Genomic DNA, 22,670 nt, shown 5'->3' on the forward strand with positions numbered 1-22,670 from the left:
AGTTAGACGCGGTCTTCCCCATTCAGTCTTTGCCAGCGCTCAAGAGAAAAGTCTTGGAGTCATCTTGACTCTTGATATTCTCCAGTATCCCTCCCCAGCCTGTCGGGAAACCCACCGTCATTTCTTGCCCGAATTACTGAGTAGCCTCCTGGCTGGGCTCTGCCCCTGCCCTTGGCCCTGACAGCCCGTTCTCAGCACAGCAGCCAAAGGCATTCTGATAAATTCCCTCGCAGGGCTCCTGTTCGACTCTGTCCTCCAACTCTCCCGCCTCACTTTTCCACTCCAGCCCTGGCCACTTCACCGCCTCCTGACCCTGCCACTCAGGGTCCTGGCTTGGAATGACCTGGAGATCTGCATGGCTCATTCCTTCATCTCTGAAAGGTTTGTTCAAAGGTCACTGTTCAAATGACCATCCTTCCCAACCCCCTCACTCTGCCCTGTTGTCTCCACAATGCTCGTCACCTTCTAAATCATCACCTGATTTATTTATTCTATGGATTGCCTCTCACGCCTTGTTAGGATATAGGCCTCATGACTGCAGAGATTTTTCTTTTGTTCATTGCTGTGTGTATCCTTGGCACCTAGAACATTTCCTGGCACATAGTTGCCTCTCAATAAATATTTGATGAATAAATAACTTGCTGACTTATGCTATTTTGGGTAACTAAAATACAGAGATCCCACTCCAGGGATAAGTTCTCCAGACCTCTGTCCTCACTGGGTTCAACTTGACCTTGAGAATGTTCCCTAGATAGTGTTGGGGCAATAGTGACTGGTCAGCCACCCCAGTGAAGGAGCCATCCCTCTGATTCAGGATCCCATTCAGTCTTCCTGTGTAGGTCCTAGAGTCTGCAAAGAACATAATATACAAGGCTTTCTGCTTTCCTCTGCCCCCAGGCTGTTTCTAGAAAAGCAGAGAGGGGAACACATGCTGAACAGCACCTCTGGGATGGAGAAGCCCATGGCTTCTTTTACCTTTCCATCGGTGGCCTTTTTGGAGAAGAGCTGGCTGAAGACTTGGAGTCCACAGAGTCTCTCCTGAAAGAAGAGAAATTGGAGATGAGACTCTTTAAGTTAGCACCAGGACGGATCTCGAGAGCTCAAAGGCTGGGGACAAAGCTTCTGGGAGCCAGGCCTGCTGGGCTGAGAGTAGTGGAACCCACCTGGACCACAGCTGCCTGGAGACGAAGCTGCAAGTCGTGCGGGCTGGACACCTGCCCCTACCCTCCACTGAATGAAGCAATCAAGGGAAGGAGGTCTTATACGTGCCATGTACATTATGTGTGTTATGCATGTGTTACTAAAGGTTGTTTTTTTGTGTTTTTTGGGAAAGATTTTATTTATTTATTTGACAGAGATCACAATCAGGCAGAGAAGCAGGCAGAGGGGGGGTGAGGGGAAGCAGGCTCCCTGCTGAGCAGAGAGCCCAATGCGGGGCTTAATCCCAGGATCCTGGGATCATGACCTGAGCCAAAGGTAGAGGCTTTAACCCACTGAGCCACCCAGGCGCCCCTAATGGTTTTTTTTTTTTTTTTTTTAAGATTTTTAATTTTTAAGTAATCTCTATACCCAGACTGGGGCTTGAACTTACAACCCTCAGATCAAGAGTCACGTGTTCTACCAACTGAGCCAGCCAGGCACCCCTACACCTTTATTTTGTGTTACTAATTATTATTCATTAATTCTCAGCAGACTCCCCTCCTCCTTGCTGTCAGGCAAGCCTTGGCTAGCTGGAGTCCATGGAGACTGGCATTCCTGGGACTGCCTATTCTCAGGAGGAGCCAGGGAGCCGGAAAAGATCAGCGTCAGCCTCCCCTGCGGGCACCTTACTTAGGAGGAGCGGAGAGAGGCACACAGGCCTTGGAGATAGTAGAGCTATTAAACTGACAAGTGAAATGGTACATAAAATTAGATGCATACTATTTCTAAAGTCATACAAGAAAAGCAATGCCTAGGAGGAAAAAAGATTGAAAGAAAATGTGATCGGGGCTCCTGGCTGGCTCAGCTGGTAGAGAATGGGACTCTTGATCTCAGGTAGTTAAGTTGGAGCCCCACGTTGGGTGTAGAGATTACTCAAATGAAAAAAAAAATCTAGGGGCATCTGGGTGGGTCAGTTGTTAAGCATCTGCCTTAAGCTCTGGTCGTTATCTCAGGGTCCTGGGATAGAGCCCCGCATTAATGCGCCCCATCTCAGGCTCCCTGCCAGCGGGGAGCCAACTTCTCCCTCTCCCTCTACTCCTCCCCCTGCTCCTGCTCTCTGGGTCTCTCAAATAAATAAAATCTCCAAAAATAAAAACTTTTAAAAATATGGAAAAATAAAAAGGGGGGAAAGAAGGAAAATACAACCATGGTTACAGTAGGGTGATAGGATCAGATGTGAAAATTTGTTTCTATTCTCCAAAATGCATGTAGCTACATTCTCTTTATATGCCATCTAATATGTTTCCCCCTTTTAATGGTTTTATGAAATTAATCTGTCTGTAAATTGTAACCATCACTCCCCATTTCACTTACCCAGGCTGCCTTTTTTTTTTTTTTTTTTAAGTAATTTTGGCGCCTGATCTGGGGCTGGAATTCATGACCTTGAAACCAACAAGAGTCACATGCTCTACTAACAGTCACAGCCAGGTGTCCCCCGAGACTTCTTTTTATGTCCAGGGCGGGCATCCCCTTCTAAGGTACTACAAAATGTTCTTATGTACTATGTATATTATCCGACCAGCCCCCACATAAATTCCACAAGCACAGAGCTTGGTGGGGTTTGTTCACTGTGGCGGATGCTGTCCCTGCAGAGTCCACACCCCCTTAGGCACTCACTCTCCCTGTGCACTGGGACCCAAGGACTTGTGCTGTGGGGTCCCCCAGACTGTGCTCGAGAGAGTTCTCTGTGTCAGCGAGTGCCAGCTGCCAATGGGCCAGAAGTGCCAAGGAGTTAAGGACCCCAGGAGCAGCCTTCAACCAGATACACAGAAATTGGTGGATAAACACCCCAGCGTCCTCAGCCCTCAAGGGGGTGAACCGAGGTGTGTTTTCCACGTCACCCAGAACTCCCCGGCCGGATTTAAGCCCTGGTCGCCCACAGCACTAGCCCGCCCACTGACACACCCTGGGCTGGCTTCCCTCCCTTCCCCATCTCGCTTCCCTCACTCTTCTCTCTGCATTTCCTGAAATCACTTCCCAAGTAAACCCCTTGCACTTGAACCTGTGTCTCAGGGTCTGCTTCTGTGGAATCCAATCTCATGCCTGGACTGGCTTATTTCAGGCCAACAGAAGACCTTCTAACACAAAACGGGTGCTGTATAAGTATTTATTGCCAAATGCCGTGGAATTGACCAATGCGGAAATATAGGGGCTAGGCCTGACTATCCTGTGGGCCAGACTCATTTGGACCCAGATCTTCACCCCAGCTTTAAACACAGGGGAGGCAGCAGAGAGAGAGAGAGAGGGGGGAGAAGCAACCCTTCTTCACATGTCCCTCCAATCCCTCACTGGACCCTGGGAGTTCCCCTGCGGGGTTCCCCCCGACCCCGAATGCCCCATGGGGACGAACAGGTGCAGGCCCGAGTGGGAAGCTGGAATTCTTGCAGTAGAAGAAAGAAGACATGAGCCTCAATCCCTGAGACTCCCCATTTTCTGGCCCTTCTTCATTGCCTTTCTTTTTAGAGCAAACCAGAAATATTCTGCAATTACTGCAAACGATCATTACGAAAAGTGTTTAGGAGCAAGAAAAAATGCTTAGAATACAATAGGAAGATACACAGGGACGTAATTGTCTACTCTGCCGATAGGAATGGAAAAATTATGTATATTAGATCAGGACTGAGAGGGAAGAAGATGTCCAAAAGCTGTTTCATTTGTTGGAAGTGACACACTGTGGACAAATATTTTTTGTTTTTATTTTATTTTTTAAAAGGTTTTATTTTTGAGTAATCTCTACACCCAATGTGGGGCTCGAACTCACAACGCTGAGATCAAGAGTTGCGTGCTCTTCTGACAGCCAGGCGCCACTCATTTAAATTTTAAATATCACTAATGTGGATAGTGTTTATATAATAAATAACGATAGTGAATCATCATTAAGGAAACTAAAACAAAAAGTTCACCAATTGAATTGAAAATGGACCCTTGCCAACTTAATTTTCTCCATGAGGTGGGGAGACAACCTACTCATTCCCTGCTTGGCCTCAGTGACAACTTCATTTCCCAGGGAAAAGTACTCTTGATTTTGGCTCAGGTCATGATCTCAGGGTCATGAGATTGAGCCCATGTCAGGCTCCGTGCCGGGTGTGGAGCCTGCTTAAGATTCTGTCTTGCCCTCTCCCTCTGCCCCTCACCCCTCTCTTAAAAAAAAAAAAAAAAAAAAAGACAAGAAGGGTACACATCAAAATATTAACAGTGGTTATTTCTGTTATTTTCTTTTATGTTTGAGTTTCTAAATTTTTTACACTAAATGTGCCTTACTGTTGAAATAAATATAAGCATTTGGAAAAGTTATAAAATAATATATAGCGTATAACTCCATGTTATTGACAAAATAAGCATGCAAAAAATTCTGGAAGGGTATATATGATTACATAAATGATATATGTATTTATTATGTATGTATGTATGTGTTTAGAGAGTGTTGGGGGAGAGGCAATGGGAGAGGGAGAGAGAGAATCTCAAGCAGACTCTGCACTGAGCACACAGCCTGATCTGGGCCTCCATCTAACAACCCACAACCCGGAGATCGTGACCTGAGCTGAAATCAAAAGTGGTATGGTCAACCGACTAAGCCACGTAAGCATCCATAAATTATATATATATATATACACATATATATATGAATATGTATATAATATATATTTAATAATTTTTAAATATTTTGTTTATTTATTTGACAGACAGAGATCACAAGTAGGTGAAGAGGCAGGCAGAGAGAGAGAGAGAGAGGAGGAAGTAGGCTCCCTGCTGAACAGAAAGCCCAATGTGGGGCTCAATCCCAGGACCCTGGGATCATTACCTGAGCTGAAGGCAGAGGCTTTAACCCACTGAGCCACCCAGACACCCCTAATATATATATATTTAAACACAGATTATTATACATGATTATATGTGCTTGTCTCTAGAGAATGGATTTTTTTTTAATTTTCTTATTTGTACTTTTAAAAACTTCCCACAAGGTGGCTCAGTGGATTAAAGCCTCTGCCTTCAGCTCAGGTCATGATCTCAGGGTCCTGGGATCAAGCCCCACATCAGGCTCTCTGCTCAGCGGGGAGCCTGCTTCCCTCCTCTCTCTGTCTGCCTCTCTGCCTACTTGTGATTTCTCTCTTTCAAATAAATAAATAAATTCTTTAAAAAAATAAAAAAACAAAAAAACTTCCCACAATGGGCAAGTATCTACCTAAATAAAATATATATAATATAAAATATATAAAATATAAAATGAATATAAAATAAATTAAAACAATAAATATAATTAGAATATATTACAAATAAAATATTTTTTATTTTTTTATTTTTATTTTTTTAAAAGATTTTATTTATTTATTTGACAGAGAGAGGTCACAAGTAGGCAGAGAGGCAGGCAGAGAGAGAGAAGGAGCAGAGAGCCTGATGCGGGACTCGATCCCAGGACCCTGAGATCATGACCTGAGCCGAAGGCAGCGGCTTAATCTACTGAGCCACCCAGGCGCCCAATATTTTTTATTTTTACAAGGAAAAAAAAAACCCTGAGAAAATGATGCCCATTTTTCGGGCCACAATACTGAGTCTCATAGACTAAGGGTATGAGTAAGTGACGGAGTTCAGCCCAGAACTTGGCTTTCTGGTCTCTAATCATCTTCTTAATTAAAACCACACAGATATATTTTTGTTTTTTTTAAAAAATGGTTTCATTATTTTTTTCTTACTTAAAAATTAGTACACATTTATTGGAGAAAAATAAGAAAGACAGAGATTTGCAAAAAGAAGAAGGAAAACAACTCAATCTGACCACCCAGATATAATCACTGGTACCATCCTGGTATACATCCTTCTCATCTTTTCTCCTATACATACACATAAAATTCACTTAATTTTTTAAACTTATTTTTTAATTTTTTTATTTTATTTTATTTTTTTAGTAAACTCCCCACCCCAAGATCAAGAGTCACATGCTCTACTGACTGAGCCAGTCAAGTGCCCCTCACTTACTTAATTTTTATAAAAAATGGGATCATACCATATATACTATATTATACCCACAGCTTCTCCTAATTCTTAGTGAATATTTTCCCACGTCATTAAATTTTTTTCTACCCAGCATCGCCTCTCCATGGAGGCCCTACCAGCTTTTTGAACACAGTAAAGTGGTTTTTCAATGTGTGGGACTGTTTTGTGCTTGGAAGGATACACAGGATCCTTGCCCTACAGCTGTTTGCACAGCCCAGACTGGGAGTAGCGTGGTAGAGGTATGTCTTCCTTCTGGGTGAGACCTTTTCTTCTACAGCATCATTCCCTAAAAGTGTTTTCTGCAAGACACTTGTTTTATAGGATTATAATAAACATTCATTTTAAAATGGCTCAGAGATTTAAAATGTTTCAGAAATGCCAGCAGAAATATGTTACACATACAACATTTAGTCTTTATGCTTTAATCTGGTTAATTCCTTTTTTTTTTTTTTAAGTAATCTCCACCCCAGTGTGGGGCTTGAACTCACAACCCCAAGATCAAGAGTCCTATGCTCTTCCGACTGAGCCAGCCAGGTGCCCCTAACCTGGTTAATTCCTTAAAATGAAGACCTACAGTGTCTATATTGGGTAAAAAGGTATGTTCGTTAAAAATATTGCTATAGGGGCGCCTGGGTGGCTCAGTGGGTTAAGCCACTGCCTTCGGCTCAGGTCATGATCTCAGGGTCCTGGGATCGAGAGCTGCATTAGGCTCTCTGCTCAGTGGGGAGCCTGCTTCCTCCTCTCTCTCTGCCTGCCTCTCTGCCTACTTGTGATCTCTCTCTGTCAAATAAATAAATAAAATCTTTAAAAGAAAAAAAAAATATTGCTATATCGGGGGCACCTTGGTGGTTCAATGGGTTAAGCCTCTGCCTTCGGCTCAGGTCATGATCTCAGGGTCTTGGGATTGAGCCCCGCATCGGGCTCTCTGTTCAGCAGGGAGCCTGCTTTCCCCTCTCCCTCTGCCTGCCTCTCTGCCTACTTGTGATCTCTGTCTGTCAAATATATAAACAAAAATCTTTTAAAAATATTGCTATATCATGGGTGATATTATCCATAAAATACCTACCATTATCCACCATCAGATACTATTCAGTATTATTTAAAACTGCCTCCTTACCTATTAGATGAACAAATGCAGATCCCTCCCCCGCGATTTAAGAGCTCTAGTTACATAGGGAACAGGTCGGATTTATTTGTACATCGATGAAGACTTTTTATCTGCTGTCATGGATAAGGCATTTGGGTCTATATGAAGTCATGCAATTTGGGGGACCCTGGTTAGGTGGGCAAGGGGGAATGGGCATGGAGTTGAGACAAACAACTCTTCTCAGCAGAAGCCTGGGGGTCTGACAAAGATGCGATCCTACTCGGTCACATAACAGCTGTGTGGTCTTGGAAAAGTCCCTGCTCCCCAATCTTTGGCTTCCTCCTCACGAAATGGAAATGTTGAATAGAGAGGCAACAGAACACTTTACATTCTGTGTGGTTAAGTGAGTTCCTAGCCCCATTTACCTGGAACCCTGACAAGGGCGGGATGTCAGCTGTGTCACTAGGCAACGTTGCTTATAGCAAATGAGCCCTGATTGGTAAATTACATGCAGGCAGGAAGGGCTCTGAACGCAATATAAATAATTAGTGGAAAACCATAGCTTTGGGGGGCTGCGCCAAGGACCGTGAATCCTGCTGGGATCCTGGCAGCTTTGTCTTCTCCGTCAGGGGTTCACGGCCTCCTCATTGTGGACTCATTACCCTGTACCTGGGTAGAACTCAGAAGAGCTCTGGAGGCTGTGCGGTCCCCTAGCAGATGAGAAAGGCCTGGGCCTGCCCCCCGGCACAGTGTGCCTCCTGCCCCAGCGTCCTTCTCGGTAAAGTCAGTGACAGGGATGGCCTATTTGGGCCTTGTGGGTCTGTCTGATTGAGCCCAAGAAGAGCCCCTCAAGGGGGTCCCCTAGGAGATGAGAGCAGCAGCTCCTCCCAGGGCATGAGGATTAAATGAAGTTATAGAAACAGAGCCACTGGCAGAGGACAGGACAAATGTCACCCCCCTGTCTCCATCCCAGAAGAAAAATACCTGTCTTTGGGCTCTTTGCCTCGTTTTTCCCTTGGTGGAGAAAGATCCATCTCTGGCTTCCAGTCGGAACAGTCAAGCCCTTTTTCCTTCTTTGCTTTGTCTCTCTCCTCTCCTTTTTCTCCTTTGGGGGGTCCAGGGGAGTCTGAAAACGAGAGCATGGCATTGGTCCCAAACTGCGCTCTATCTCCGCAGACCCTCGCATGACTTCGGGGAGGGTGGAGCAAAGAGCAGGGACCAGGACAGCAGCACATGCCCCCAACACACCCTTACACACACACAGAAATACATTCACACACGGATGTTTATGCAACATGCACACACGTGTGCAAACCCGTGCTCATACGGGGATAGAAAGACATCTGCACATAGACCGTATTTACACAAATGCGTCTATACAGACATATGCTCTTTATAGAACATGCAAACACACGGAAATACATACATAGAGGCACACGTCTACAAAAGTGCAGAGTGTGTGGGCCAACCCTGGCATTCCCCGCTACGAGGCCCCCTGTCACTTCTTAAGTCATTTGACAAACATGCACTGAGTGCGTGCGGTAAGCCAGGCATGGTCCCGACCCAGGAGAAGGGAGAAGCACACAGCCCAAGCCGACTTGGACTCCTCTCACCCAGCAGCCGCTTCCAGTTTTTGATGAGGACTTTGGCCAAGGACACAACCTCCTTGTCTGAGCAGTGCTTGCGGACCCCATTGACGGCCACTCCAATCCTGGTAGTCTGCAAAGCCAGAGGGTCAAGGGCTGGTCTTCCAATGGGCCCCCAGGACTGGCGACCTTAATTGGCAAGACCCGCCCCTGCTCAATCCCCACACCGTCCCCCGCCCCAGCCTCTGCAGAGGCCTGGCCCCGAGCCGTGGCTGATGTTGTGACCCTGGTCCGACAGGACGCATTGAAGTCCAGGCCCCAAGGCCCAGCCCCCTGCCCCGATGGTGACCATGGCTTCGGTGAAAAGCTGCCGCTGAGGACCCCTCACCACGTCCACCTCCTGGCATCTCTGAGCTCAAGTTTCAGCTGAAGACACAGGTCTGGTGCCTACAGCTTGGGTCTGTGCTGATTTTTTTCAGGGCCGAGAACTTCTGGTAATGCTTGGGGGCTGTTTGGGCAACACAGGGAGGATCTAAAAGTGGGCCACTTTTCCTTTCCCCTGGATCACCGGCCTTTCAGATCCCATAGGCCCAGGGATGCCTAGGTGGCTCAGGTGGTTGGGCCACTGCCTTCAGCTCAGGTCATGATCCTGGAGTTCTGGGAGTCCCACATCCGGCTCCCAGCTCTGTGGGGAGTCTGCTTCTCCCTCTGACCTTCTCCCCTCTCTATGCGCTCTCTCTCTCAAATAAATAAATACAATCTTAAAAAAATAAATAAATAAAACAGATCCCATAGGCCCAGGGACTTAGGAATTGGGGTATTTAAGAAAGCAAATCTGTCCTTCTCACAGACCTAGAGGGCCTCCTGCCCTTGGAGGGTACCTGGCCGCCATCTCAGTGCCTCAGTCTCCACCCTCAGAGCTCAAGACCTTTCCCGCCCTTGGCCCTCCCGTCCCAGACCCCTCCCAGACCCCACCCTTGAAGGGCCCCCCCCAGCACTTCCTCTTCCCCAGAAGGTCTTCCCCATCCCCCAGGGACAGCACCCCCCCCCCAGGCTTCCCACCCCCCCCCACCTGGAGTAGCTGGATGGACATCTGACAGCTGTTCAGCTTCTTCAGAAGGTCGAGGGCCGCTTCCTGTGGGAGGCCACGAGGTGAGGACGGGGGCCATGGCTTCTGCCCCAGGCCCCTTTCTGACACTGTGTGGTGTTGCGGGAAAGAGGGGTGCAGGAGGTAGGGGAGATTGCTCAGCTCCCGGATAAACACAGCCAAGTGGTCGAAGGACAGGCAAGGGATAGGAAGAAGGAGAGAGGGAAGAAGTTCTGCCCCGGACCAGCTCCCTAACTTCCTCTCCCACCACCCAGCCAGCCTCATGCCCTCCCTGAGCTGGGTCCCAGCTCTAACCACTCCCCCTCCCCCCAGCCTCCGTTCTGCTGTTCCTTCTACTGGGCATGCGCTCTCCTCCGCCTTCTTGTCCTCTTAAAGTAACTACTTCATGGCTTCTTGTTACTGCTTTTGAGTCTGCAACCTCAGCCCCCTGCTTGCCAACTATGAGCTTCTGCAGGGCGAGGACCTTGCTTTTTTTTTTTTTTCTTAATAGCTTTAATAAGATATAACTGATATGCAATGCGCTGCATGTTTGATGTTTGCGTACACCCGTGAAACCATCATCACAATCAAGAGAAGAACATAGCCGTCATCCCCCAAAGTTCCCTTGTGCCCCCTTGTGATCCCTCCCGCCCTGCACCCCAACCCCAAGACACCAGTATTCTGACGTCAGTCTAGATGCATTTGAAAGGATTTTATATAAAGCATACTGCAGGGGCGCCTGGGTGGTTCAGTCAGTTAAGCCGCTGCCTTCGGCTCAGGTCATGATCTCAGGGTTTGGGGATCGAGTCCCACATCGGGCTCCTTGTCCAGCAGGGAGCCTGCCATTCGGCCTGCTTGTGCTCTCTCTATGACAAATAAATAAATAAAATCTTGTAAAAAAAATAAAATGTACTGTGATGGGCTTTCTCCTTGACTCTGCATAATTGAGATTCATGTATGTTGCTGCATAGATCGATATTTCTTTTTATTACTGAGTCATTTTCCATCGCAGAGATGTACCACAACTGGCTTATCCATTCACCTGCTGGTGGGACGTAGGGGTAGTTTCCAGCTGGGCCAAGGAGCATTCACGCACAAGTCCTTGTATGGACATATACTTTCATTTCTTTGGGGCAAAGAGGACTGTTTTAGTCTCTGAAACCTCAGGGTTCAGCACACAGCTCGGCACTCCCTGACTGAATGGCTAAAGCAGAGAGCAGAGGTGCGAGAGGTAGAAGGAAGCAAAGGACCTCAGATCTGAAAATCTGCTGCCTGCCAGGCCCCGTGAACCCCTGCCCCATCTCAGCCTTCTCCTTCCTACACCCACTTCCCAGAGGCCATCCCTGCCTCCTGTCCTGAGCTCGGTCCCCTGGGAGCGCCAGCTGACTGTGTCCTGCATGCCCCTTGCCCTGGTCTCAGTGTGTGGTTTCAGCTGCCAGCCCCTGCCGGCCAGGCTTCCTTGCCAGGACCGTGTCCCAAGGGCAGCCCTCAGCCTCTCTTGGAACTCGGCCTTGTAGTACATTTTTGGAGGCGTGACCTGCGGACGTGCAAGTGTGTACATAAACGTGTGGGCAAACAACTCTGCGTGCAGCACTAATTCAAGGCTTCCTGGGTGCTGGGCCCTGCCCTCCGTCCTTCACCTGCCTTTGTCTCTTTCACTCTCACACTGGCCCTGTGAGGCACATACTATCCCTAGCCCCCTTCTTACCAAATTACTACCCCATTTTCACAGATGAGCCACCCAAGGAACAAAGAGATTAAATACTTTGCCCCAAGTTGCAAGACATTGACCTGGGATTCGAACTGAGGCCCCTCGGCTCTAACCACGATACAAACTGCTTCGAGATGGACACGTAGCGACCTCGGAGTGTACGATTACGAAATATGAGTAGGGGCAGTGGCCTGTTGCTCAATGTTTAACGCCCAGTTCTCAAAGAAAAAACCACCTGATCTGTAGTGTTTGTCAATTTCTATCATGTCAATAGTCCTCCCGTGGCCAGTTTCAAGCTACCAACCGCTGTCACTGAAGTAAAGGAGGGATGTGCAGAACCATACGCTGTTTCCACCGTATTGATGTGATCCGAGGGAATCAGCTCTAGACCCCAGGTGATAGTGAAGTCAAGTAAAACAATTAGCAGTGATGGCTTTGGAGAGTTTGTTACCTTTGTTTTTAATATAACTTATTTAATTGTAAGTATATCTTTAATTTTTAAGATAATGCTCTACGTAGGGAATATAAAATGGTATTTTATTATTTTTTAGAGATTTTATTTATTTCAAAGAGAAAGGGCGAGAGCAAAAGAGAAAGAGAGAGAGAGAGAGAAGCAGACTCCCCACTGAGCAGAGAGCTCAACGTGGGGCTCGATCCCAAGACCCTGAGATCATGACCTCAACCAAGGACAGATGCTTCACCCATTGAGCCACCCAGGCGCCCCAAGTCGATGGTATTTTAACAGCATCATACGGTGACAGGTGGTGCCATACAGAATGTATAGAGCTGAGGAATCACTATGTCATACACCTGAAACTAAATGTCACATTGGCTGACAACTATAATCAATTAAAAGAATAAAACGTCTGCATTTCACAGCCAGTTTGGAAAATTCCTGAAAAATCAATAGTGGCTGTGGCTGCAGCTCACCACGGGGTGTGTGTCTCTGTGTGTCCCACTGTACCGCTGGGGGGTGATGGAGAGAAACTTCTAGGAACCCTGAGCGAGAGCTGCCAGCTGTGACTCTCCTTGTACAGGGCTGTGGTGTGCGCCCAGCTGTAGCTCTGGTCCCCGCGTGGAGCTGTGCATGTGCGGCTCTGAGCAGCAAGTCTGTGTGTCTCTGTGGAATGATGCCCGTATTACAACCTCCGAGTGGGTCAGTGTGGCTGTCTGAGGGTGGTTCTGCGGCACACACATGTGTGTCTTTCTGGAAACATCATGGCCACTGTATCTGGCACGTCGGTGCCTGTGGCTGTGTCTCATACGCAGTTATGTGTGTAGATGCTTGTCTAGCTGTTGCGGTGTGTGGCTGCGTGTGTGCAGCTATGTTTGTTGTGTGTGATCATGTGTATGTGTTGCTGTGGCTGTCGCTGTGGCTCTGTGTCTGAGGCTGCTTCAGCCGGATGCTCACAGCAGCTGACAAAAGCCCTTAGTATGTTGCTGGGACTTCGGTAACTGGCAGCAAACCCCAGGCCTGAGCTGCAACGTGGAGGATCCGTCTTGTTACAGGAAATGTGTCCTCCTCTCCCTAACCGCTGCTGGGCGGGCCCCACTTTTGCTCCCAGAGCAGGCCCCGCCTCTCCCTGCCACAGGCCCAGAGCTTGTGCCCACCCAGATGCTGCCAAGAGCCCAGGCGCAGACGTGGCCACGAAGGAGCTCTGTGCTACTGAGACCTTGCATCCAGATGGGGCTCTTTCCTGGACGGAGCTCTGGGTACTTTCACAGGAATCCATCCCCCAAGGGACACAGTTTCCTCTTCCCATTTCACAGAAGAGGGCACTGAGGCCCAGAGAGGGAAAGCCTAGAGAATGGTGAGCCTAGGACCATACAAGGAGTGAGGGGGAAGCCCAGGGCAAGTCCCCGCCTTCTCAGCCAGAGCTCGACTACCCCCCAAACTGCTTTTCCCCAGGTGTTCCACCACCCCCACCTCAGGCCAGAATCTGCCGGCCCAAGCCTGGGGTTAGCCAGGGACAGGTCTATGAGGCAGGATTGAGCTCAGCAGACAGGGGCCTGAGCTCCACCACTTGGAGCTGGGAAAACGCCCTCGGATGCGAGGCTCAGTACCACTGATCTTGGAACTGGGTGGGGTATCCGGGAACCGGGTTGGGGGAGGCTGGGCTTGTAAGGGTGACAGGCTCCCAGCACTCCACAGGTTTCGTGTCCCGCCTTGCTGTCCCAAAGGAGGAGTCATTGTCTAACTCTTACTAAACATCCATGCAAGTGCTCCTGAAGGACTCACATCTCTTCCACACTCACCACTGCCTGCAGTCACTCCTTCCCAGGAGGTAGATAATCTTATCTCTTCTCTCCACGTGAGGAAACTGGCAGACTCTGGCCTTTATATGGACACCCACTCACTGTGCCTGCTCTAGGGCTGCTTGACACAGTCCTTGGTTCTGGTGACTCTTCCTTTTTCCCCATTCTAAAGCTTTCCTTAGGGGCCATCCCTTTCCCAAGCTCCTAGAGTCACAGAATGGGCTGAAAAGCCAGGTCAGGCTCCAGCAGGGACTATTGAGCTCTCAAGGGCTAAGTCGTCCTCTTTTCCCTCTCCAGGTGTGCTCAGACCCTCCCAGACCCAAGGCCAACTTTGCTCTGACCAGGCAACCTGGTGGCCACCAGCTTGAGGCAAAGATCATGGTGAGGATCAAACATTAACTTGAAGTTGGCCTGAGAGCCGCAGGCCGCGCAGGTAGGGCCGTCAGTCTGCATTCTCCTCTGGGTCCGGCTCTCCCCTCCAACCCTCCACCCTCCGGGGCCAGGCCTACCGCCAGTCCTCCTTCCCTCCCCGCCCCGAGGGCCCCCGAGGGCGCGCAGTGGCTGCCCGGCACCTGTTCGGCCCCGCCCGCGGGGGCCCCACCCTGCGGCCAAGTTAAGGGAAAGTTCCAAGTAGAACCGCTCCTGGCGCCCGCAGGCTGTGAGGTTGTGAGATCTGCGATCCCTTCCCTAGATCCGCTCCCCGGGTGAGGGATGGAGGCGGCTCAGCACCCTACATCATCTCAAGTTTCTTTGCCCCTTCTCGGGCACCCAGGATTTTGCAATCCACACCCCCCGCGCCGTTCCCCCTTCTCCCCCGCCCCGCTGTCGCCACCACTCCCTGGACTTTGCCTTGAGTCCCCGGACTCCGAAAGTCCTTTTCCAGGTCCCGGTCTTTTCGCTCGCTTTCCCGGGCCCTGCGCAAGTCACCCAGGGCCCCTGAACCCCGCTGGTCCAGAGAGGCGTGCATAAGCCTCGCCTCTGCGGCCCGCGCGATCCTGCCCAGCGCCCTGGGCCGGGCACACGCCCACCCCGGGAGTTCGCAGCAGCCCCCAAGTGGCGCTGCGTCCTGCGCCAGCCGCGCCTCCCTCGGGCCCTGGCGTCCCGCACGCGCCTCCCGGGCGCCCGGCCAGCACGCGCCCCCGGGACTCCTGGCTCGCACGCGCCGCGCCTCCTGGGGGCGGGGGCCGTGGCCCAAACTCTGCGGCCTCACCGTGTTCTTCCTGGCGACCATCTTCTCCAGCTTTCTGGCGATCCTCAGCAGCTCCTCTTCCTGGCCCATGCTGGCGCGCGACGCCCGCCGGGGCTAGGGGCGCCGGGGCTGCGGGAGGCGCAAAGGCGGAGGGCGCGCGACCGCGCGGGCCCCAAACCCACACGACGCACACGCCTGCGGGGGCGGGGCTCTCCCCCCACACCCCCTTGGCCCGCCCGCCCCGCAGCCGCAGGGGGGAGGGGTGACGTGCACTAAATATAGACTTCAAGGACTCGCCCGGGCAAAGTTTGCCAGCGCCGGCGGGTTTGGCCTCTCGAGAGGGACGAGGCCGCGCGAGAGAGGGCCCTGCGCCTCGGCCCTTCTGCCGAAGCGAGGTTTGGCAATTGGGGAGGCCGTGGTCCCCGGACGCAAGGGGCTGTCTCGGCAAGCAGGGCGCCTGAGGGTGCCCCAGCGCTCTGGGAGGAGTCCTGGCTCCAGCGACTCTGCATGGTCGCAGCTCCGAGCGGGCGGACCTAGCTCCGTGCCTGCGCCCAAGTGCAGGCAGCTTGCAGCGCTCGGCTCATATTTCGTGCGCGGCGGTCAAATCCAACTCTGCTCTACCGGGCCCCGCTCATTCGTGCACACAGCCTGTGTACACGGGTGCACCCAGGCCCTCTGGTTCCATCGATTTTGTTGGCTGCAGTGAGATGTTGCGTTTCTTAGAAGCTCCCCCGAGTGCAGCAGGCAGGGCTATGCCGAGGACTGCTCTCTGTGTAGTGACGACTTGGGAGATTCTTAGGTGCGCCAAAGTTTGAGAAATACTGATCCGGGTGGATGGGTGCCCCTAATTTATTCAGGGTCAGGCCACCTGCCTCCCCAGTGGGATCGGGTCCGGAGGGGGGGGATCTTGGATGAAAGGAGTAAAGAGAACTGTGCCCTCACAACTGCACACCCATCTGTGTTCCCATGGAAGGACCTTCTTTCCAAGTGTCTCCAGCACACTCAGGAAGAGTCCTAAACTGGTGAGCATAATTAACACAACATTATCTTTTTGCTGGAAGAGGTGCTTAGGGACCTGGAGGGGAAGCATGAAAAGTGGTCAGTGCATATGCAGAGGGGGGGACACAGTGGCTTGGGGTGTTCAGTGTTAGAGAACTCCATCCCAGCCTTGGTGACGGCTCATCTGGCTTCTAACTGCTGCTGAGTGAGTGACCTGGGAGTATGGTAAGAAGGAGTGAGTTTATCTTCATTCAACAAATGCATTTTGAGTGTCCAGGACTAGTCCCAGCAAACTTGAGGTACAGTCTATAGGCAGGAGAAAACCTAAGGGAATTTGGATGCAATCAAATATATTATCACAAGTGGGGTGAGGGTCAGGAAGAAGTAAGGATGCTTTAAGGACACCTTTGAGAGGACCTGCACCAGTGGAGGTTTCATTTACCCTGAAGAAAGGAAGTTTAATCTTTGGGGCAGAAGTGCGGGGTGGGGGTTGGGCGTGGGAAGGGACTATTCACATAAGGGAGAAAGAAACATTCATTCATTCATTCAATATGTATTGAACACCTACTATGTGCCAGACAGTTCTAGCCCTGGGCATCCAGAGAGGAACAAAACAGTCTTCCTGGAGCTCTGAACGTGCAAAGCTTTGGGGTGGGAGTGGGCTTCATGTGTCAGGGTTGGAAGAACTAAATATTGGCGGGGCTACAGCTTAGAGGTTGGTTTTGGGGGAAGACAGGGCAGAAAGCCAGAGGTGAGTGTGGTCTGACCACACCAGCATTATGGGCCACTTTTAGGAGGTTAGACTTTGTTTGGGATGTGCGGAGGTCTCTTGGTCAACTCCCAAGCAACCTCTGGGTTGAAGGGACAGCTGTCTGTAGTTACTTAGGGTTGCCTTTTTTTTTTTTTTTTAAGATTTTATTTTCAAGTAAACTCCACACCCAAGGTGGGGCTCAAACTTATAACCCTGAGATCAAGAGTCACATACTCCACTGACAGCCAGCCAGACGCCCCAGGATTGCCTTGAAAAAAGAAAAAAAGCAGAGCTGATCCTCCTCAAAGTTCCACAGAGTTCCCACGGTGAGTTGTATGACAAGACACCTACATCACTGGGGCTCAAAGGACCCTAAGAAAACATCAAGTCCAACCTCTTCATTGTACAGACGGGAAGACTGAGGCTTAGGGCAGCCCAGGGTTGCACTGCTCAACCGTATCAGACACTGTTGGTACCCGCCGTATTCCCTCTACCTGCCATCACATGGAGGTCACAGCAGGCTGTTCCTGGACGCACCTCCAACACCTACCCACATCTCGGGATGAGGGCTTCAGAGCAGGCTGAGGTGCTTAGAAACGGACACTCCCAGGCAGGACCCCTCAGCCAACAAAACACAACAAAAGACGTGGTGGCAAACACACCAATTTTTTCACTTTCAGTGGGACAACTCAGAGATTTGTTCTTTTTTATTCTTTTTTAAACCAATTTCTATGCCCAACATGGGGCTCAAACTCATGACCCCGAGATCAAGAGTCACATGCTCTACCGACTGAGCCAGCCAGGTGCCCCGAAGACATGTTCTAATCAATAGTCTCTGGAAGGTCCTGAAGATAAGCCCTAGTTTGCAGGAGCCCCTCATTAACACACCCCCTATTGCTTTTTGACCCAGTATTCCACTCCCTACTTCCTCTTTATATTTCCTGGGATCACCTTGCAAACTATAAACCCCTTGCTTCCAGAACTTTGTCTCAGGAGACCGCAAACTGAGACAAGGGCAGTGGTCAACCTAAACTGCTGGCCTTCCGGCTCCCTGGCCAGCATGGGGGTTTTTAACCCACGTGCTGTTAACATTCTAGTTAGGATGATCCATTGTTTTGAGGGCAGAGCTGTGAACTGGAGGGTGGTCACCAGGGTCTCTGACCTTTAGCCACTAGATGCTAGTAGTACCTTCCAGTTGGCAACCATCAAAAAAGGTCTCTATGTTGCCAAACCTCCCCCTGGGGGCAAAACCACCCCTAGGTGCAAACCCCTGTTCATGCCGCGGTCTTCCTTAGTAGGTCCAGAGAAAGCATTCCAGGCCCTAGGATTCCCACCCCTTCCCTACTGTTCTTCAGATCCCACAAATGAAGCCACTGAATTTAATGCAAAAAAAAAAATCTTTTATTAGAGATGAGTGAGATAACAAGTCTGAGATGAACAAAACCAGATGCTGGAGGCCCAGAAGACTACCACATTGGGATCCGTGGGATCCCAGACCAGGCCAGTCTCCAGCATACACAGCCCCGCCTCCCAGGCCAGATTGCTTCATTGGCCATTGGCACTCTCTGGCCTCTCCTGTTTGGCCTGACCCATCCCTGCCAGGGCTCAGCGCCGGGTGCCCATGAAGCCGCCTTAGAGACTGATGATGGCTTAGCTGTACCTGTTTTCTAATATGGGGCTGAAAGTCATGGTGACACTTCTGGGACTGGGAAACAGAATTTGAGCCCTTCCTTCCCATTCCTATTATTCCCCTTCTTCCTTTCTTAGCTCTTTCCTCCCCCAAGACTGGAAGGCTTCTGAGTTGACCAAAGGAAAAGGAGAGCAGGGAAGATCAATCATCCCAGACCATTCCTTTCCCTCCTGTTACATCAAGGACAGTAGGCAAATGGGGGGCTATGCTGAGCCTGCTTCCTGGCTGAGGAATAGAGCAGAGGTCCCCAGGAGGGCTATGCGGTTCCTCAAAAGGAGTGCTAGTGCTTATTTACTTAACAGCCGGTACAGCACGAGCAGTGGCCAACCAGGATGGATGCGAGCCGCAGACAATGCAGCGTCCCATCGGTATCAGGCAGCTGATTGCCTGTCTGCCCCTGGGCCCGGGACCATCCCCTGGAATCTAGCCCTGCTGATTGCCAAACCCAGCCTTTGGGACCAGTGACCCAGCAAGGGGCCACATCTGCAAGAACCTTGTCTTACTTGTGTGGCATCTGGACGTAGAGGAAAACCTCAGTAAAATACTAGACTAACAAACGTCCAAAAAGACGGCCCCTTGGCTGGCAGAATCCCTGGTCTGGATGATGAAGGTGGGCTGGCCCTACTCTTATGGAGCCCCCAGACTGATGGAAGAAAGATATTCTGGTCTGATGAGAGACTGAGGGTTCTGCAGCTAACTACCGTTAGCTCATGAATACTCAGACCCAGCTAATGAGCTCCTGGGGTGGGGACAGGATAGAGGGGAAGGAACTGCCATCAGCCCGAATATGGAAGGGCCCCGTATCCTTGGAGGGGGCACGGGCCCACGGCAGGGAGGAAGGCCAGCCACAGAGGCACAAGGTACAAACAGAGCAAGACCTAAGGTAGTGGAGAACTCAGTTCCCCGGTCTTGTGGGCTCAAGGCCTAGCACTGAACATTGGGGTCCCACACGGGCGCTAGTTCTGGCATGCAAGGACGAGCAAGGAGCTAGTCTTGCAAAAGCTGTGCAGAGTTTCCAGGAGAAGCCCTCTCCTGGAGTCCTCTCCTTCAGTGAAGCCAACCTGGGGAGAGAAGAATGAAAACTGACATGTTCCGAGTACCTATATTACATAGCACCTCAGTTCCACCACCGTCCTATCATGGATAGATGAAATTATCCCCATTTCACAGACAACGAAACTGAGGCTTGAAGGAGCAAAGCCACTTTTCCAAGTCCTCCATGTCCTACAGTCCAAGCTCTTCTTATCACACATGTGCCACCAACATGCATCTGCTAAATGCTGGGGGCTGATACCTGGTTGTGGACACAGATTGGGGTCTGGCACCTGACTTTGATGGACTGAGGATGACGATTCCTCAGAGAGGCCCAGCTCCTGCCCCTGCTGTCTCTGACTCCCAGCACAGCAACCACCGCCACCCCTGAGGGATCCCCAGGGGAACCGTGGCTTCGTGCTCAGCCCAGCTGGCTCTGTCCTGTGCCCACTCCCAGGATCCCCAACTAACTATGGGTGACTGTGAAAGATGTCACGATTCAGCAGGGAGAGGGCGGATTCAGGGTGACAGCTCTTGCCTTGTCCCTGTCACACGCCTCTCTGCCTGGGAGTGGCCTGTCTGGGAGGATTCAGGAGACTGTCCTATACAAGGGGACAGCTGGCAAGCCAAGGGCTGCTCTCCAGCCACCCTAATCCTGCCTCATCTGTAGGGAAGTGAGCCCCCAGTCTGGCTGACACAGGTCTGCTCATCTTCCCCTGGAGAGAAGCCCCAGCTCGGGCCCCCTCACCTCTGCCGTCCCTCAAGACCTGGGCTCTCCCCAGCTTCATGAGTCCCGGGCTGGAGGGGGAAGGGGGCACACCAGCGCAAGGGACTGGCCGAACTGTGGCCACCCAGCCTCCTATAGACTCTGGCCATGGGCAGAGGTCCCCATGACCCCACCCCACCCATCGACTGTTGACCAACTCTGCCTCCCACATGTCCTGCCACCACCCCTCGAACCACAGTCCCAGAGCTCATACCAGCATGTTCCTTGTGGGCAGAGGCTGCCTGGCTGAGGGACAGTCTTCCAGGCTCCAGCCCACCCCGCCGATACGAGCGAGTGCTCTCGGAGCTGGAAGGCAGGGAAAGGCCAAGATGACCTCATGCCGAGAGCCTCTTAGAGCGGGGACAAAGAGCTCAGGTATCGGCTGGGGACTGAGACAAGTGGGGACAGTGTCCTCCAGGGTCCTGGCTGGGCCCATCACAGGCTACAGAGGCCTGGAACTGGAGCTTTCCTGTGTCTGCTCTCCAGACTCAAGACCAAAGGCGTTGAGTACAGGGAAGGGAGGACTGGATTGTGGGTTGGCAATGGGACATGGCAAAGATCCCACCGAGAACCTCTAGAAGAAGCCACACAGGCGGGACTCAGCCTTTTCTACCCCATCTGCAGCAGTGTGAGTTCTAGGCTCCTTCCCAGCCCTTCAGGCTGGACTCAGGGCAGGTATACGAAGGGCGAAGGGTCCTCTCACCCCCCAATCGAAGGCCAGTGTGTTATGTTAGTTGTGGGCCTCGGAGCTGGGAGGTGTCCCAGTCTTTAGGCAGCCACCATTTACAGGTGGGGAGCTAGACGATGTACATAGGGGTCAGGAAAAACTTGCTCAGCGGCAAAGCTGGGCTCTTACCTGAACCTGACTGGGGGATACATCTCTGCAGGGGTGCCTCCAGATGTCAGGCTGGGTCGGGAGGGGCCCTCCTCAGAGCTGGGTAAGGTCTGGCTGGGACCCGCAGGATCCACGGGGTTTGTGAGGGTGGAAGAGGTGGAGGCTGGACGGCCCAGGCTCTCAGGGGCCCCGGAGGGCTCACAGCTCAGGCTGGGGACTTCAGAACGATCTGGAATCAGAAGTGATAAAACCTGGAGCGCCTGAGTAGCTCAGGGGATTGGGCCACTGCCTTGCTCAGGTCATGATCTCAGGGTCCTGGGGTTGAGCCCCACATCAGGCTTTCTGCTCAGCAGGGAGCCTGTTTCCTCCTGCCACTCTGCCTACTTGTGATCTCTCTCTCTCTGTCAAATAAATAAATAAAATCTAGAAAAAAAAATATTTATAAAAAAAAGAAGTGATAAAACCTGTCTTTATGTCTTACTCTGTTCTCAATGTCGAAGCAGTCCTTGGCCGCTAGGGCCTATCACAGCTGCCCCCACTGCCACGCCCCCCCATCTGGCGTTCCCCTCCAGCTTCTCCCCACTCTGCTTGGGTCTCATGGGCTAGTGACGCACTGTTTTTGCTTCTGCTACCCCGGGTCCTCACTCTGGACTCCTCCGCTCACCTGTCAGGCTCAGCTCAGGTGCTGACAGGACAGGATGCCCTCCTCAGCCACCCCTCGGTCCCAACAGGACATGCTCCCTCCTTCCCCTGAGCTCCCAGAACAAGCTTCTTCATTCAGTCAACAAACAGTTCTTGAGGCCAGCCAGGTGCGGAAATACTAGTCCCAGAACACTCCAATCCCTGTGCTTTTGCGATTTACATCCTTCGTGGGGTGGGGGTGGGGATTTACATTCTGTACCGTCGTGTCTGATATTGTAATGAATCACATTCTGGCTGTTATCTCCCCCACTAGACTGCGTCTCAGGCACCCAGTGGATGGTCAGTACGTGCTTCTCTGCCTTTTTACTTAAGCGTAGCATTGAGGAATCTGGAATAAGACAGACCTGGGTTGGGATCCCACATTGGGGACTTAGCTGTGGGCTCTTGGACACGTGACTTAACATCTCTGTTCCTTTACCTGCAGGGGGTAGAGGATAGCCTCTACCTGACAGGTGATTGCAAGGGCGGGAGGGGGGCGTGGACTACCGCACACAGCCTTAGCTCAGCGCGCCAGCACACGGCAGACCGTCCATGAACAGTATGGGGAGCACTTTTCCGGGTGGCTGGCCATACCTCCGCTGGCATGTCCTGCACGCCCTTGGACCATGGTCCGAGAAGGGTTTTTGACTGGCAAGGGTGGGGGGCAGGCCTCACTCTGGCTCTGAGGGGCAGCTGATCCCAGGTTGGCGATGGTCTCATAGGTTTTATTGCTGAGGTCGACCCTCCCGCTGGCCCAGCGGGCCTGGGCTGGGGGCTTCAGAGGAGAGCGCTGCAGGGGCAAAAGAAT

General features: G+C 51.3%; 2 protein-coding genes across 3 annotated transcripts in view; both read right to left on the reverse strand.

Annotated features, from left to right (window-relative positions):
- TCEA3 (transcription elongation factor A3) overlaps window positions 1-15,330 on the reverse strand; it is a 36,282-nt gene extending 20,952 nt beyond the window's left edge. The window contains exons 1-5 of one of the 2 annotated variants that reach the window (XM_059134893.1): window positions 15,130-15,329; window positions 9,938-10,000; window positions 8,893-8,998; window positions 8,264-8,405; window positions 976-1,038 (exon numbers count right to left, since the gene is read on the reverse strand). In XM_059134893.1, coding sequence (XP_058990876.1) covers window positions 976-1,038; window positions 8,264-8,405; window positions 8,893-8,998; window positions 9,938-10,000; window positions 15,130-15,198 — 443 coding nt within the window. In that variant the 5' untranslated portion in view covers window positions 15,199-15,329. Of the gene's footprint in view, window positions 1-975; window positions 1,039-8,263; window positions 8,406-8,892; window positions 8,999-9,937; window positions 10,001-15,129 lie in introns of both variants that reach the window. The other variant, XM_059134895.1, reaches the window with a different exon arrangement.
- Window positions 15,331-18,236: 2,906 nt separating this feature from the next.
- The window catches only part of ASAP3 (ArfGAP with SH3 domain, ankyrin repeat and PH domain 3), a 47,970-nt gene continuing 43,536 nt past the window's right edge, over window positions 18,237-22,670 (reverse strand). The window contains 6 exon segments of the mRNA XM_059136272.1: window positions 18,237-19,573; window positions 19,576-19,609; window positions 20,561-20,608; window positions 20,610-20,652; window positions 21,203-21,410; window positions 22,457-22,652. Coding sequence (XP_058992255.1) covers window positions 19,536-19,573; window positions 19,576-19,609; window positions 20,561-20,608; window positions 20,610-20,652; window positions 21,203-21,410; window positions 22,457-22,652 — 567 coding nt within the window. The 3' untranslated portion in view covers window positions 18,237-19,535.

This window comes from Mustela lutreola, chromosome 10, assembly GCF_030435805.1.
Source record: "Mustela lutreola isolate mMusLut2 chromosome 10, mMusLut2.pri, whole genome shotgun sequence".
Lineage (NCBI taxonomy): Eukaryota > Metazoa > Chordata > Mammalia > Carnivora > Mustelidae > Mustela > Mustela lutreola.